The 18,054-nt window shown below is 39.0% G+C and overlaps 1 protein-coding gene across 1 annotated transcript; it reads right to left on the minus strand.

The window, feature by feature from the left end:
* Window positions 1–1,077: 1,077 nt before the first annotated feature.
* sf3a3 (splicing factor 3a, subunit 3) lies at window positions 1,078–17,188 on the minus strand. Its single transcript, XM_036567662.1, has 17 exons — window positions 16,973–17,188; window positions 14,262–14,309; window positions 13,525–13,577; window positions 13,299–13,404; window positions 13,087–13,159; window positions 12,578–12,669; window positions 12,398–12,480; window positions 11,532–11,670; window positions 10,216–10,284; window positions 8,774–8,841; window positions 8,505–8,612; window positions 8,350–8,419; window positions 6,258–6,422; window positions 5,269–5,379; window positions 4,672–4,762; window positions 3,512–3,567; window positions 1,078–1,394 (listed from the first exon to the last, which is right to left on the minus strand). The coding sequence occupies exons 1-17, from the start codon at window positions 17,066–17,068 to the stop codon at window positions 1,317–1,319; spliced, it is 1,506 nt and encodes a 501-aa protein (XP_036423555.1). The 5' UTR covers window positions 17,069–17,188; the 3' UTR covers window positions 1,078–1,316.
* Between the last annotated feature and the right edge of the window lie 866 nt (window positions 17,189–18,054).

Raw genomic sequence — 18,054 nt, forward strand, 5'->3', positions numbered from 1 at the left:
AAAAACACCTCTATGATAATGCTTATTGTATATAGAAGTTTATATACATATATGTGTATGTGTGTATAAATGAGGTTGCAAAATGGTCTTATAAAAAATTAATCATGACTATTTTTGGTACCAAACATACACTGCAAGTAAACCTGGAAAATATACACATATATACACACACACACACCTTGCATCTCCAAAATAGTAACTTTACAGGAGAAGGAAAAAACCTATTTTACTTTTAATGTAAGTCAATGGAACCAGACTTTTTTCAGGTCATTCTGGGTCGTTCTTTTGATCTATTCTTCAAAACTGAAAAATGACAAAAATAGAGATACAAGGTTTTTTCCCCCAAAAAAAAAAAAAAAACAAACAAAAATATAGCAGCGAGTGGCAGGGGCTGAACCATGACTATTAGAACTAGGCCTTCAGTTTTAGGCCATAAATGTCAAAACTCAGTCAAAAAAAGAGTAAAATGATAATGATAATGCTTATTGTATATAGATGTTTGGACACCCCTGGCCACATATTGTGGGTCATTTATGCCTGTTTCTGGTTTACCTCAGTTATCCTTTTCATAACCTTTATTTAGCTGCTTTAGGGACTCTTATTCTTTTAGGAGTGTGTTGGTAGAACACACTCACTCCTAAAAGAGTTTTGTAACCACAGACACCCCTCTTTGGTGTTCTGACATTCCTTCATTGTATACAGCTATGTCTACTTGTAAATAAACACTTAAGTGAAAAAAGTAACTGTATTAATATTTGCAGAAAAATATGTTTTAAATAGTTTCCTGCAGAGACTGTGTTTACTTTTTTTTTAACTTAAAAATTTACAAAATATTTCGTTTGGCCAGACGTTCGCATACCACACTGTAGGCGGTAATAAGAGGCCAAGCATCATTTATGCAAGTATAAGTATTTTGATTCAAGAGTAATCATCATAACTTACAATGCCTGAAGAATTTTAAGCAATCATCTACAGCTCGGCACACTGAGTGTCCAGTTTATTAGGTCCACCTACCTTCTGCCTACTCATTGGCCATTTTATCGGAAACACTAACAACAAAAATTGTGCACATTTTTGCCAAATGTTCTCAGATTTATTGAATATTGAAATCCACATTTGTCTCTTGTCACAGAGCAGGGCTTAATGGGGAATGCTCAAATAATAAAAACATACAAATCTACTATTTTCAAAAAGACACATATGAATGGCTGAAGTCCAAAAATAAAAAGACGAGAGGAAACAGACTCGGATCCTAAGCAAATCTCATGCTTCAGGTTGGGTGGTGAACTTGTCTTATCGGGCTTCATTTCAGGGTCTTAAAGCAGACCCTGCCGTTTCAGATCCTCATAGGTCTTCTTGTTGACCACGTTTCCACTGGAGTCCTCATACTCTTCCTGAAAGACAGAGGGAGGCCGAAAGGAGGAGTGAGAGAACAAGAGAAAGTGAAAGAGAAGGAGGGGGAGAGAGAGAGACAAGATCAGGGCTTGTAGATGGCACCACTCCCTCTTGTGGACAGTTCATGTTTCATAGTTATTACAGTCATGCAGAAGACTGAGCTAACAGTGCAGGCAAGCTGAGTATGACTGATTGAAAAGGAACGGTTCACCAGAAATAAAATTTACACAATTTCTCCGCTTATCACAAGGCAGGCATGTTTGGCGTCTGACGTTTGCTTCTTCAGTTTTGTAGCTTTAGGATCGTAATTACATTCATTTCAGTTCGCTGTCTCGAGCGGGTTCACTTCACAGATGTTCGGGACAAAAAGTTTTGTGGGCAAAATTTCTCATCGTGTTTGTGAAAATTTGACATGTGAATTCGCCCCCTTGACCAATAGCGCTTCTGCTTTGGCCGTGTTGACATCTGAAGGGGTGGGGCTTCATACGGCAGCACTGAACCTCCAAAATGATGGAAACTGTATCTGATCCAGTGTCGAATTACAAATTTTAAGGGCCCAAAATCATGAAAAACTGAATAAAATTATAAAATATAAAATGATAAAATGAGGTTGCAAAATGGTCCCGTAAAAATTAATTGTGACTATTAGCTACAAGTAAACCTAAAAAAAAATACATATATAGGCTCTTCAAACATTTCTTCCCCACCAGCTCTAGACTCTTGTCAGTATACGTATAAATATCTGATAATTATGCTTACGTTGGTGCCATTACTGTTCATGGTTAGCGACTTTCAGCATGGACTAAAGTACGGACAAAAATCAGCCTTCAAGTTGCCTCTACTACTGTTTTTGGCTCTGTGCTGTTTTTTCGTCCATGTTTATAGGTAAAAGTGAGTCACAGTGTCAGAAACCATATAATCAAGTCTACTAGAGATCCACACGATTTGAGATGATTTAGGTTTGCGGGTTTGTGATGATTTGCAGTTAGAAGTTGGAGTACATTATTTATGCAATAGAACACGAGAGGGAGTTTGTTATCATGAACGTGATTTGTTTGCTGTAGATCATCACAGCCGTGATGTTATTGACGATAACACACTCCTCGAGTGTTCTACTGCTTTAATACAACAGTTAAATAAAGTAATAAATTAATAAACTGGGCCGTGAACGCGGCGTTTAATATGTTTTAATGTTCGCAGTTCCTTCACCAAATTATAGTTCCTTAACGAGCAGCTTGTTGCTACGTCAGAGTAACGAGCTCCGCCCACTCGCTGCACAGCCGGCAGTTCGTTCTCCAGCTCCACACAGACCAACTGACAGTTTGGGAATTTAGTGTCGTCTCATCTTCAGAGTCTGACCAAATCGGCTGTCGGTCAAATGTGATCTTAAAAGTGTCCATTTTCTGTTTGTGCGCAAAGTAAAAACGTTCAAATGGCTTGAGCGTCTCTTACATCTGTCAAAGTCGTTGCTTGGCAACAGCGTCTTAGCAGAGTGATACAGTGTCTGTGAAAAACCTGTGATGTTATGGCGAAATAACAGCACGGTTAGAACGCTTCTCAACCAATCAGCTTGCGTGAGCCGGAACTAACTGCTGTATAATATTTCATCACTATCAGCTATCATTACTCATTGGCTACATTAGCCTGTAAGCTTCAGTGCAAAACTAAACATGCTACATATGGAGTAAAGTGGTGGGACGGGGGGCTATAGATTAGATCTTTTAACGCTGCAGTGATGTTGTAGGCCTGTCAGTTATTACATAATCGCCTAATTGCAATTATTGGAAATGATCAAATTTAAAGTTGACTCCAATCATTTTCCGTAGTCATTTAATTTCACACTCATGCCGCCACAAACAGAATGTGAATTTGGTGGCAAATAAATGTAAATAAAAGAAAGCAGGAAAAGCATTTACTGAGACGCGTCATGCAAAGGTCTAACTGGTTGCTGAGGGCAGCACAAGTAATGTTTGTTTATTTGTTAGCTAGAATCCAGCTTCGCTCAACTCTTTAATACTTCAATATCCGCACGACAAACCAAAAAAGGTATTTACACTGTTCATCAAAATCACTGGCAGCTAAAATTTCATGACTGCCCTGGACGTCAGCAACTCACCTCTGTGTCTGGCTGCCATCGCTCTGATGCCTTCTGTGACTTGAGCTTTGACCAGACTATTCAAAAGACAAGAAAGAGAAACAGAAATGAACAGATTTCACTGCACTGTCATGATCAGTGTCAGCCAACAGCAAACATCAATCACTTAACAAGCTCAGTTTTCATCACTGTCAAAGGCACCTTTATAAATAATCACCAACATTTCATCAAAAGTCTCGGGGTTTAGAATAAAATATTTTAACTAATACAACAATTTGGCTGCACATTAATGTATAAAGTTATTTTGTCATCTAATGTGGTAACAAGGTCCAAATAATTACTAAGAACATGTTCAACATGTCCAGAATAATGAACAGAGCTGCAGATGATTCTTAAATAACTGAAGTTACTGTTGGACATCAAGAACAGTTATAATCAAATTATCCCCTTTCTGCAGGACTCCTAGTGGCCTTCTTGTCAAAATGTAAAACAATCGTTGGATATTTATATTAAAATAATTAAATAAAATACTTTAATATAAAATATAATTGAAATTTAATTAAAATTTGTTCAAATTATAATTTAATAATACACATTATAATTGACACCTAAACTGAGGGACCCCTAAAACAGACTGAAATTGCATTTTATGGCTACTGTGAGCAGAATGTCTATTCATATATACACATCACTGCAGTATGCAGTGTATTATTCATCCAACATTTTGTTGTATTCAAAATAATTTCAGTACTGAAAACACTGAACATCTAACAACAGTGACTAGTTTATAATATTTACACTGTGTGAGTAATTATCCTACACAAAATGAACAAATGACCATATTATATTGGAACTGATCCAGGCTTCTGAACAGCAGTGCAGCTTTGAAGAAAATATGAATAAAACAAACAAATCGCTGTTGTCGGAACAAAAGCTTGTATCTCCAAAATGATAACTTTGCAGTAGAAGGAAAAAAATATATATTTTACTTTTAATGTAAGTCAATGGAACCAGAATTTTTTCCAAGTAATTTTGGGCCGTTTCTTTTGGTCCATTCATCATGAAATTAAGGCCAACAGCCATTTTCAAATTGCAAAAAATGCAGATACGAGGTTTTGTTCCAACAGCAGCGAAATGTTCCATGTAAACTAATGTTTGGAGTCAGTGGTATTTGTACTCACGGGACACTGCGTCCTCGATCTGGGTGACGTTGGCGAAGTGGGCTGTGTTGGGGATGCCCAAGCAGCGCATGCCGTGCGCATGTCTCCATTCCTGTACGACATGGAGAGAAAACTCAGTTGTCATTCAGTCTCACTGCAGAAAACATCTGTTTATTTAAGCAGTAAATGCGCTCACTGACAGCACGGGACTCGACACGAGGTTCTAACTCCTAACTTTTTGGTGATTTATTTGTTGACTGTGTAAATAATTCAAACATATACGCTAAAAATGAGTATTTTTTTGTTATATTTTCACTCAAGAAAAACAAAAAAAGACATTTGTATAATTGTGTGCATATAACAGTTTAGTGCATCATTTCATGTCAGTACAACCATGTAAGCAAACATAGCTGTGATGCAAGACAGCTAATCAGCCAATCTGGCATACAATTAGCTGTTAATCACAATTATTTATATGACAATTAACTGTCTTATAACAATTGCAATTGTGCAATTCAATAACAAACACTGGTTGGCTGCACAGCATTACGACAGACACACGTCTCCACCGTGTAAATAACACAAAGCTTCACTGTCAGTAAGGAAATAAACACTCACTGCAAAGTGTCTCTGGAAGGCTTTAGGTCCTCTGTATGTGTAGTTTCCACAGATTTCACAGTTGTAGTTGATATTCAGACCATGAAGTTTGTACAGCCAGTATGGAATGGGCTAGAAAAAGAGAAAAAAAGAATCAAGATAAAAAAAAAAAAAATTAATAATAATAATGATACACTATGTGATATAGGTGGGAAATATAACGATGTTATCATTATTGTGACACATTTCTTCATTTTTTCTGAGTATATGATGTGTATCATCCGTACTTCCAGAACACTGAACAACTACATGGATCATAAAAAAAAAAACACAGATTTAGACAACTTATAGAAAGGTTCAGATAAGATAACTGGTCTGAAGCCTATTATATCAATCTTATGTTAAGATTATTTTCGCTTTTTCCTGCCATTTCTTTTTATACTGTTTATACACGGCAAATATTAAATAAAAATATAATAGCACTTGTTTTAACAGCTCTTTTACTGGTGAATTCTGTCTAGTCCAATTTGTTTGGAAATCACAGGAAAGAATTTGTTTGGGAATCACAGGAAAAAAAAAAAAAATAAATAAAACAAGAAAACACTAAATACTGTGGTACGGTGGTACGCAAAAGTTTAGGTGCCCTGGTCAAATTTAATGTTTTGTTGATTTTTCTAAGTGAAAATAAATAAACATCCTCTACAGGGAACACACTTCCGCACATTTTAGTATGTATTTTCTGTTTATTTGCTGAATTTAACATATTGGAAAAAATAAAACATAAAAAATTGGCCTCTGTAAAAGTTATTACACATTTTGTACGTTTTTTTTGTTTCCTCAGTAAGTTAAACTCAAATCATGCTCTAAAATTTGCTAAATACCATATTTAAGTTTGTTCCCTGTAGAGGATGTGTAGATTTCTTAAAGTACTGTGTACCATCTTTTATTTTGGCCATAACGCACAAGCAGTGAACACATACATAAATACAGTAAAAAGCAGGTGTAGCTACCTTGCCATCCCAGCCCAGCGGCAGGTTTTTGGGGTTGTAGATGATCTCGTTGTCCTCGTCTTCACTCTCGCTCTCACTGGGCTGCTCCTCATCGTCCTCTTCGCGCTCCTCGCCCGTGCGAGCCTGCTTCCTCTGAACGTTCTCATGGGTCAGCTGCCTCTGCTCCTGCAGGACGAGCAACATCAACTCAAAGGAATTAGTAACAGGTCATCCGAGATAAAAACGTAAGTGTAAAATATCCTACATTATTACCATTTGAACATCTGACCACAACCAGGATTACTTCAAAACATATATGAGAACTACAGGAAACATGCATAAATGTGATGGGACTACATCCAGCTGGATCAGCACTACAGAGAAATACAAGGTGATTCAAAAAGATTAATCCGATTTCAAAGCGCCATATTTTTACAACCCTGAAACTCCTAGGAACCAATCACATTCCAACTGAAAGAGGGGGGCAGAGTTTCTGACTGTCAGTACGGTAGTGAACCTCCAACAGCTCAGAGCATTCATTGTTGGTACCAACAGTTCGAAGAAAAAGGTCACCAGCATCACCAGATCTCACGCCATGTGACTTTTTTAATTCTGTTCATGTGCCACGACTCTCAACAACACTGGATGATCTCTGAAACCGCACTGAAAGAGCCGTGAGTGCAGCGACACCCGACATGCTCAATCGAGTATGGATGAGTTTGACTATGGCGTCGATGTTGTCCGTACAGCTGGAGGTTCATATTGAGAACTCGTACAATTACATAATAAACTTTATGCTCATTTAAACCATTTACAGTTTACTGCACTGATCTGTAATGATTTACAAGTGAAATAAATCATTTTGAAATCAGATTAATCTTTTTGAATCACACTGTAAAAATGTTTACTTCTACTATGTTTACTTCTCACAGGGTTACAAATAAAGTAAAATGAATAAAGCACTGACATTTAGCTCAGCAACCCAGCATTATCTAAAGATTCTGCTCTTCTCTAGTGAAATAAAATCACATCAAAATGTAAACATTTTGAAATATCGGTTTATTTAAAACACTTGTCTGACGCCAATATTTTTAAGCAATTATATCTTGATATATGATTCAGACATTATTCAACGTACCTTGTCCTTATAATTTTTATACTATATATATATATATATATATATATATATATATATATATATATATATATATATATATATATATACACACACACACACAATTTATTTTTGAACCACTTTTTGGAAATTCAAAATTGTAAAAATTGTCGTTAGACTTAAGTCTGAATGATAAATTGTTGAAGGCCTTGCTGGCTGCAAGTAAGAAAGCAATCACTAGAAAATGGCTGTCTGTTGAGCCCCCTCAATTGTTGACTGGTATGACATTGTTCATGAAATTTACCTTAAAAGCCAACTTATTCCTTAAGAATTCAGATTTGGTCTAAGTGGCTAGTATATATATGACCCTGGCGACCAGAACTTATGTGGGTTTTTATGATCTACCTTTTCATTTCCTCTTCTCTCAATTAAAGAATACGCTTCCCCTTTTGTAATGTAAATAGTTTTTTAAGGAGCTAATTTGAAGGGAAAGTCAGAAATTTTCATGTTTTTAGTTGGTAAAACCACCCCACGCCCTTTTTTTTTGTTTTTTCTTTTTTTCCCTTCTTTCTTTTCCTTCATAATGATTATCGATCTGGACGGTTTTATCAAAATATGTTTAGCATAAGAAAAGTAAAGATTAGAAAAAGAGGATTGTGCGTATGTATGCATTTATGTGTATATAGGTATATAAAAGCATACAAGCATTGAAAGTAAAGCAGCTGAATTGGCCCATAATGGAACTGTCCTTAGATAGTCATAATTGTGGTGCTAATTGAAGTACTGTTATAATTGTTTGATATAATGTGAATTTTGTATTTTCTTCCATGTCTTTCCCCAATAAAAAGAAAATTGCAAAATTGTAAATGTTTACTATTCTTACTATTATTAATGCTGTAATTGTTTTTGTTACTACGACTGCATTTTCTGCATATACGAACTCTTCCTATCTGCCTCTTTAAATAAAGAATTTAAGAAAAGTGCAAAGAGGTCACTTACCCCCAAGATCTCCACATATTCATAAATCTGTGCCTCCAGGAAAGCGATCTCCTTGTTTCGTTCCGTGTCCCTGTGAGCAGAGGATGGTAGATGAGGTTAGATTCAAGGTATCAAACTCAAAGAGATCCGCTGTTCTACAAGTATAAGACACCTACTTCTTTGGTCCCTTGGCTTTGGGGTTTTTGGCAAACAGAGACGGATCCAGCAACTCCAGAGATTTGCCTTTAGTGCTGAACAGTCTCTGTGCTCTCTCCTCCAGTGTGCTGGAGACAGTGAAGACACGTTTTAACATCCACAGATTTCACAGGGAAAGCATGCAGGCTTATTTTAACTTGACGTTGGCATAATTTATTTTATGCTGCTTCACTGCATTAAAAACAGATGATTATAAAAGGACAATTTATACTCAAGCACAGACACTCACCCTCCACACTTCAATCCCAGAGCCATGAGGGCAGACTTTAACCTGTCCAGTCCCAGAGATGCCAACTCCTGCAAAGAAATCAGGTGTTCTGTTAACTGGCTATAGTAAAACATGCCCTGTTTGAGTGCGTATGCTTTTGTTTAAGCGGAAAAGGATTTATTTTTGCTAAAGTTTTAAAAAAGTATTAAAAAGCACTGAATGTGATTTTTAAAAATTGCGCACCAACTCTGCAAAAATAGAGAAAACATTTGAGTACTCCGGTTTTTGATTTAATTGTGATCTTATTTGGTTCTGGTTGTCGTCATTTATAAGCTAAGACCCCAGTCCCATTTCACCCCTCGCCCCCACCACTGAGCCCTTAGCCCTCTGTTTTGCGCGTTCATGTCTACGGGTAGGGTGTCCCGATTCTTGTTGAGATAGAGGGGTAGGGCGAAGTGTTGGGGCTACATGAGCCTCCAAACGGAGGTTTTTCAGAGACTCCAAACAGAGAGATATGAGGAAAAAAAAAAAACTGGCAAGATGCGCAAGCGACCACAGAAACCCACAAATGTGAGAATTTTCTCTGTTAAAAAAAATACAATCATCATTGTATTATCTTAGTTTAATGTCGTTTCAATGTATTTTGGTCCTTTTCTTCATAACAAGACTAACTGCGTGCTAATGTCTCGGTAGTTAGCTAACTTTCCTGTTCCACCTTAAATAGTCCAGCAGTTCACGTCTGAACTGCTGCACCATTTAAGGCGGAATGGGAAAATTCGAACAAGAAGCTGGTGAATAACTGACTTCAGCTTCATATCACTGAAGAATTAGGGGTGGGTGATAATAAATAATTGCCGCCCTCTTTGAAGGCATATGATGCCCTAAATGTAACTAAAGCCCAGCAGTGAGGAGCTGAACTTTACCCTCCTCTGCTGTCACTGCAGCCTGGCAGGGTCACCTACAGAGCAGCACTGGTAGCTGTTAATGAAGTGATGCTCTTTTTATTTGAGGGTCCCATTTCATAGGGAAGATTTCAACCACTACCCCTTGTAAGTCAGTTCCAAGGGGTTAGGGCGACACTCAAAAACAAGGGGTAGGGGTAAAAAGAAGAAATGGGATTGGGCCTAAATACTTCTCCTTGTTCATGGTATATTCTTTTGATGCGAGATATAACAAAAGATTCTCTCTCTGTAAGCAAATTGTTCAACAGGAATTTCACCTTTACTAGGTTTCTATAGTTGGTGGAAGACGGGTCTCGCCTTAATAATTGTTCTAGGTGGAATAATATGCTACTCTCCTCTACATAGCAGTTACAGTGAAAACAATAAAAAAAATTTAAAAAAAGAAGAATTTCTTCTTAAGAAACGTTCTTAAGGGGTGTGTTGTTTCCCATCTTCTTTGGCTCTTGATTCTATCAGTAAAATAACCCAGGAGCTATGGGCATTCATAACTAGAACACTTACCTCCCAGGAAGAGAAGGCAGACAGGTCCAGATGAGCTCCAGCGTGAGTCAGAGCACTGCTCGCCTCTTTCTGTCACACACAATAAGCATATGAGCATTTAAAGAACTGTACAGATACAATTCAATCTTATTCCACAAACACTTTTTTTACACAAGAATACTTAACTGACTGGTCCAGTGCTTTACCCCTTCTTCAATGGAAGAAACCTGTACGGTTATTTTTCTACTGATACATCTTCTGTCATAACATTTAACTTGGGACCACCAAAACTCACTTAAACATCAGTTTGTAGTTATGTGTAAAAGGACAGTCCAGTATAAAACTAGCATTTAATGTGTTTCTTTCATGCAACAAAGCACTTTGCATGTATCATGCAAATACAGTACATAACCCTTACGCTGCATTTATATCTTGGTGCGGGGTTAGGCCGTTCCGTGACCTAATAACAGTATGCAAATGACGACACTGGCTTGGTAAGGCCGCTATCGGTGAAAATGGATGATTATCAAAGGACAGCTTTAGCAGTGTAGGCGGAGTAAAACTCCCTTCCCCATGATAAAATCGCAGTAACCCATGGCCTCGAGTGGCTTATTGCTTTTATAAAACGGCCGGCCAACATAAAATATATCAAAATGCACAATGTTTTAAATAATTATTTAAGTTATTATTAATAATAACCAACATAAACAAGTATTATGCCAAGAAACGTAATTCCTTGAGAGTACGGTAACGTTTGCTAAGCGACCACTGACCGCTGAATGAGGAGAAAAACGTTCAGTCGCCAATCACTCTAAACTGCAGACTTTCATGACTTTTAAAACTTTTCTCATAAAACAGTGAACATATGATAACAGCACTGTTTAATGCAAATACCTGATGTGGAATATGTAGCAAATAATGTTTTTTTAAGGGACAGAAATTCAGGGGGCACTAATGGGGGAACTTTATTTAAATAAATAAATAAACTTTCGCTTAATCAGAATACAGCTTAGCAATTTAATATCAATGGCAAAAACATGCAGTGGGCCGTTTTATTTAAGGGTAAGCACATTCAGGCTGTCAGTTCAAGAGCATAAACATAGCGTTATTAGTGGCCTTCACCTCCATTGACTTATTACATTTGCAATTAACTATTTGGATTTTTTCGCATTTTAAAAGGGCAAAAATGTCCAATTTGGATTTTTTTTTGCCGCACTGCCCCTGGTTATTTCTGGCAGTGGGTACAGGGCTCATCTTAATTGCCTGTGGAACAAGATATGATTATTATTCTTTTTTTTTTTTTTTTTAAATCAAAGACGTAATTATGGCGAACCCACCGGCCAACCAGGGAAGGTCCCGTTCTCCCACTTCTTCTCGAACTCAGCCAGAACTTTTCCATACAGCTCATTCTGGTCCAGCAGTGGCTTCACTCGGTCAGTGTAATCCTGCAGGTACTCCAGCAACATCTCCAGATACCTGTGTAGCACACAACATAATTAGAGACTCAATAAGTATTTAGGCCACCCGCTGGATGGAATTAGACTTGAGTGCAGTGCCTGACAGGGATGTTCAGTTTTATCTGCAAAGGGCTGTTGTGGTTGCAGGTTCTCATTTCCAAAAAGCAGGTGGGGCAGTCGTGGGCTGGAGGTGAGGGAACCAGCCTTGTGACCGGAAGGTCGCCGGTTCGATCCCCTCAGACAGTATGTGACTGAAGTGCCCTTGAGCAAGGCACCTAACCCCCAACTGCTCCCCGGGCGCCGTGGATAGGGCTGCCCACTGCCCCCTAGTGTGTGTGTGTTCACTAGTGTGTATGTGGTGTTTCACTGCACGGATGGGTTAAATGTGGAGGTCTAACTCCGATTGTTTTTAGCCACAGTTGGCTAAAAAGGTTCATTTTAATTGTTTGAAGACTGACATCAACTGATTTAACGAGTGGAATCGGGTGCACTTCAGCTTGTTTGGGATGAAAACGAGCAGCCACACTGGCCTTTTCCAGAAAAGACTGGAAACCCCTGACATGCAGTACTGACAGAAAAAGAGATGGCAGCCTACTTGTTACAATACACAGCAGACAATCATAATATATAAGATATTTTGGCTAAGCTCTTGCCCTCAATGTCCAATAATGATACAACTGATAAAAATGAACAAATAAATATCATCACCCCAAAACCACCTTTCATTCATGTGAAACTGGACTTACCTTTTGTACTCAGCGTTCTTTCTATCTTTGGAGATATCGAAGAGCTGATCAAACGACGACAAATAGGAGATGTACTCCAGTTTCTACAAGAGTAAAACAGCACATCAGAGCATGAAAAAAAAAGTTAACTACCTCATAAACAGGAATCGGATCCATAAGAAAAAGGAGTGAAGATCATACCTCTGCTCCCTTCAGGTTGATGTACTTGAGGTAACAGTCATGGAGATCTAGATAGCGACCATATCCTTCTTCATCAGTGAATTCTACTAGATCTGCACAAGAGAACACATAGGAACGTTAAATCTGATGTGATAATACCTGAAACCAAACTACTCTAAGGTGAGAGATATGGCAAAAAATGTTAAACACATTAACGCATTTGTATGATACGCTGGTCCCAGTATGTAGTGTTTTCTGAAGATGGAACAGAAAAAGGGAGCAGATAAATATTTAACAATGAAAGATATAAATATACTAACAATGAAAAGTGGAGGGAAAAAAATAAACACTGTTAAAAAGACAAACAAAAATAACGCCATAATGAGCTGACATTGCTGTTTGTTACTATACACTGGCTGCTGTTGTCGTTGTCAGGCTCTGTAAAACTTTATGACCCACGCACGTGTTCAAAACTGCAGTATTGTACTCTATTGCCCACCTGTAAAAGAATAAAAGAAGCAAAGACTTACTCTGTGCTTCCTCGCTGGGGTTGTCTCTGGCCTTCATCAGCTCCTCAAACTCCACTGACATGGGCACACAGATCTATGCATGAATTTGTGAGACACAGAAAGCGAGAGAAGGCAAAATGAAGTAAACAGCGATCTATATTCGATAATAATGTCTGAAAACCTGACATAATGGAAAGCCACTGCAATCGAAATTTAAAAGCCAGGTGCGTTACCTCATTAGGATGTTTCCTGTGGAATTCCTTGATCTGTTTCAGCCGGTTGTAGAATTCAGCAAACTCGTTTGGCCCCGATATCGCACTCAGCTCTTCTTTTCGCATACTGATGCAGAAGAATTACAAAGTCAATATGATGCTGATGCAAAGTCAAAACAATGTACGTGCATTTATTTATATAAATGAACATGAATAGACTTGCGGTACAGTAAAAACAAACTCTTACCCGTCTTTGTCTTCATACGAGTCCCTAAGATTTCCACTCACTTCCATATACCTCTATATACACAAAGAAAAGCAGAACATGGTCAGGGTACTGAAGATAGGCTACGTTCACACTACCAGGTTGAAGTAGCACAAATCTGATTTTTTGCCCTAATGTGACTCAGATCTGATGTTCTCAGAGCTGTGTGGACACAAATCTGATCTTTTCAAATCCGGCCTGAGCCTCTTCATGTGTGGTCCTAGATTGGATACGTATCCGATTCATGGCCATGTGACCTTAATGAGACGCTCAGATCGGAATTCATGTGCTTTTTTTCCACTGTGCGCGCGCCATCATTCAGCGTTACCATGGCAACAGTGCCGAACAGAAGTTAAAGCCTGTAAACGGTGGAAAAGCAGCTCATCTCACCTTTTTCTCCTTCGTCTCGCTCTAATAATGAAGCTGAGAGCTGATCAGAGTTAATGATCTTCTCAGCGAAGCTCGTTCTGCTCGTTAGTTTGTGCTGATGATGCACGTGATTCGTTCACGTGACGTTACTTGAGTAGGATGTGCGCATGAGGGTCATTTCAGGACGCCGGTTCGTCACATTAATGACAGATGTGAGTCACTTAGCTAAACGAGTGTGAACCGTCTTGTCAGAGAGATCGGATTTGAGCAATGAGGCTTGTAATGTGAACGTAGCTATAAAGCATTTTCAGTAACAGAAGAACAGAATTGACGTTAGTCCAGAAACTTACGTCCAGCATGGCTCGTATTCGGTGGTCGGAATTAATCTGGTCGCGTAACTGAAAGAAAGAAAGAGGAACAAATAATGAACTTTGAGTAACATTTGCAAAGTGTTCATTTTTTACCCAATCCCTAAAACCCGCATGGTCTGTATGGGTTCAACACTTACACGTTACTTTTACAGTAGTTACTAATTAATTCACAGTAGTTACTGAATATTAAGTCTTGAGCTTAATAACTTTAGAATAAGCCTCGTGCCAGTTTCTTATACATGGATTAGACCTAGCCTTGGACTAATTCACAGTGCCAAAGCTGACTGATCACCATTGGAAATTCTGTTAACTCTCAACTTAGGTTTAATATAGGTTTAGTAAACTGGCTCTGGAGTTTAGAGTTATGTTTAGAACAGTGGTCTCCTACCCTGATCCTGAAGAGCTACTTTCTTTAGTTTAGTCCCAAACTGCATTTAACATGCTGCCTCTCTCCTCACCTAACACTAATGCATCTGATCCAGCCAAACAGGAACCTCTGAAAAGGTTAATAAATTAGAAAAAGTGTGGCAAATTGTGGTTGAAACTAGATACAGCAGGAAGGTAGCTCTCCAGTGCAGTTGTTCAAACCCAAAACAACACAAACAACAAGCTAATATGACTGGTTTGTCAAGTGTGATTTAGTCTGCTGTAGTTGGAGTCTAATAAGTGCAATATTCCCCTAGGTTAAAGGGGGACTCCACCATTTTTTAAAAAATTATACATGACTGAATGATTAACATGCAAACATCATTCTGAGTCATTCAGAGTGGGGTTGCTGAAAAGCTCCCTCACAGAAGGTCATTACATTAAATGGATGCATGCTGCCTGATGTCTGAGACACTGGTTATGATTTTGTGATAAAGTTTTGGTTTAAAATGTATTTGAATCCATTCATGGTGGAGGGCTACACGCAGAGCACTGTGAGGCAAAATAGTCCCTAAAGAAAACTTTTACCATTAAAAATATTCCATATAAAAGTCATACTCTAGTCCTTCATCAGTGGTTCATCACAGGACGCTGCCCACAGGACGCTGTTGGCTGGATATTTTTGGTTCTCGGTCCAGCAGCAACACTGAGGTGTTTAAAAACTCCAGCAGCACTGCTGTGTCTGATCCACTCGCACCAGCACAACACACACTACCATGCCACCACCACATCAGTGTCACCGCAGCGCTGAGAATGACACACCACCCAAATAATACCTGCTCTGAAGTGGTCCTATGGGGGGTACTGACCACTGAAGACCAGCGTGACAAAGTATGCAGAGAAACAGATGGACTACAGTCTGTAACTGTAGAACTACAAAGTGCACCTATATGGTCAGTGGAGCTGATAAAATGGACAATGTGTGGTGGTTCTGGATAGTAAATAAAATGTCTATATCTGTGTTGTAGTCATGGCGACCCCTGGTTCCTATCACCACCACTGTAAAGAAATCTGAGTCTCTAAAATCAACCATTTCACACCAAACCACTCTGAATCGCTCTGTTTACATCTCAAACACTGAATTATGTAGAGGTTTTGACACCATTGTGAGGCAAAATAGTCCCCAAAGAAAACTTTTACCATCATCAACATTACATATAAAGGCTCAGGAGACTCGTGTAGGTTCACTGGTGGTTTTGGATAGTAAATAAAAACGGCTATATTTGTGTTGTAGTCATGGCGACCCCTGGTTCCTTTCACCACTGCTGTAAAGGAATCTGCACCATGTCGCACCAAAACACTCTGAATCACTGTTTACATCTCAAAGACTGAATTATGCAGCCCTTAACCTCTTATTCTCCAGGGTACATTTTGGTTTGTCCATGTGAATTTACGTGACCAAATCGTAAGGCAAATTACTCAGTAACTGCATGAAATAAATGTATTTTTTTTATTTTTATTTTTTTTTTGTAAAAGCTCCCCTCAAATTAACATAACATGTATTTTATGATCACACATATTGCTATATGCTTACAATTTACTGCTAAAAGCCAAAAATCTTAGACGCTCTTTGTATTATTTTATAAAAGTAATGTTTACAGAGCAGATCACTGAAGAGACGCCATCTGTTTACAGTTTATAGCCCAGATTTGTGGAAAAATGGGTCGACTTTCAGCAGACAAGAAAATTGTGAGTTCAACTTCTTTTATTATAAGGGTTTAAAATTACATCACCCGTCTATTTGACTGGAAAGAAGACAGTTACAGCTCTCATACGACCCCCACCTTTAGAATGTAGCTTATGAAATATGAAAGTTATGAAAAATATTACGAAGTGCGTTTTGGAACCACCGGTGGTCTCAAAGAGTTTAAGAGGTTAACTAACTTTGCTGTTCGACTAGTAAGCAAATAACGTTGATATTGTTTTTGTTATAATGAAAGTTACAACACTGTTTTGGTTCAATGACACAGTCGAACTGAACTGAATACAAACTACCGCAAGTAACGTTAGCTTAGCTATCGTTACGCAGACAATGCGCAGCAATTCAACGACTCTAAAAGTCACTAGGTCATTGTTTACGAAGTATTTGGGTCAAATGGTCAGTTTTGCAGTTAGCCAATGTTATTTTTACAACAGATACTGGTCACCTCTTCGCTGAGGTTAGCTAGTTAGCAGGCTAGCCGGGTTAGCAGTTAGCCGTTCGTCCACAGCGCAGAGTCCGTTTGGGTTAGCAGCGTTAGCTTTAGCCAGCTAGCTGAACGTACCGTCGTTTTCTTGTGCAGCATCTCCTTTGATTTGGCGTCCATCAGCCTCTCCATCTCCTCGTGGTAGCGACGCTGCTGCTCTAAAATCGTTTCCATGGTTTCAGTGTTTTTTTCCAGAGGCAGAAACTTTATAAGCGGGTCGAGTTCGGTTCTGTAGCTTCTACTCAGCCAGCATACGCGCGAGTGACGAGCACAGCGGTCCCACGTTCATTCAAACACTGAGCGCAAACTCGAGGAGAAACGTTCCGCCTCGTCTGCGCTCACAGCAACAGGCCACGAGGGGGCGTCACTACTGCAGTGACGTTTACACCTCCTTGTTTCTGCACTCGTTGTCCATTTTATCAGCTCCACTTACTATATAGGTGCACTTTGTAGTTCTACAGTTACAGACTGTAGTCCATCTGTTTCTCTGCATACTTTGTTACCCTGTTCTTCAGTGGTCAGGACCCCCATGGACCCTCACAGAGCAGGTACTATTTGAGTGGTGGGTCATTCTCAGCACTGCAGTAACACTGACGTGGTGGTGGTGTGTTAGTGAGTGTTGTGCTTGTCTGAGTGGATCAGACACAGCAGTGCTGCTGGAGTTTTTAAACACCTCAGTGTCACTGCTGGACTGAGAATAGTCCACCAACTAAAAATATCCAGCCAACAGCGTCCTGTGGGCAGCGTCCTGTGACCACTGATGAAGGACTAGAGGATGACCAACACAAACTGTGCAGCAGCAGATGAGCTATCGTCTCTGACTTTACATCTACAAGGTGGACCGACAAGGTAGGAGTGTCAAAAACAAAAACACCCATCAGCCATAACATTACAACCACCTCTTTGTTTGTACACTCACTGTCCATTTTATCAGCTCCCTATAGGAACACTTTGTAGTTCTACAGTTACAGACTGTAGTCCGTCTGTTTATTTGCATACTTTGTTACCCTGTTCTTCAATGGTCAGGACCCCCACAGAGCACTGACATGGTGGTGGTGTGTTAGTGTGTGTTGTGCTGGTGTGAGTGGATCAGACACAGCAGTGCTGCTGGAGTTTTTAAACACTGTGTCCACTCACTGTCCACTCTATTAGACACTCCT

This window comes from Colossoma macropomum, unplaced genomic scaffold (genome assembly GCF_904425465.1).
Source record: "Colossoma macropomum unplaced genomic scaffold, Colossoma_macropomum, whole genome shotgun sequence".
Lineage (NCBI taxonomy): Eukaryota > Metazoa > Chordata > Actinopteri > Characiformes > Serrasalmidae > Colossoma > Colossoma macropomum.

Coding starts and splice junctions, on each gene's coding strand:
- sf3a3 (XM_036567662.1), bottom strand. CDS start 17,068: ATGGAAACGATTTTAGAGCAGCAGCGTCGCTACCACGAGGAGATGGAG. Junction 12,670..13,086: donor CCCCAGCGAGGAAGCACAGA/GTAAGTCTTTGC, acceptor TCTCTTGTGCAG/ATCTAGTAGAATTCACTGAT. Junction 8,613..8,773: donor CTGGGATTGAAGTGTGGAGG/GTGAGTGTCTGT, acceptor CACTGTCTCCAG/CACACTGGAGGAGAGAGCAC.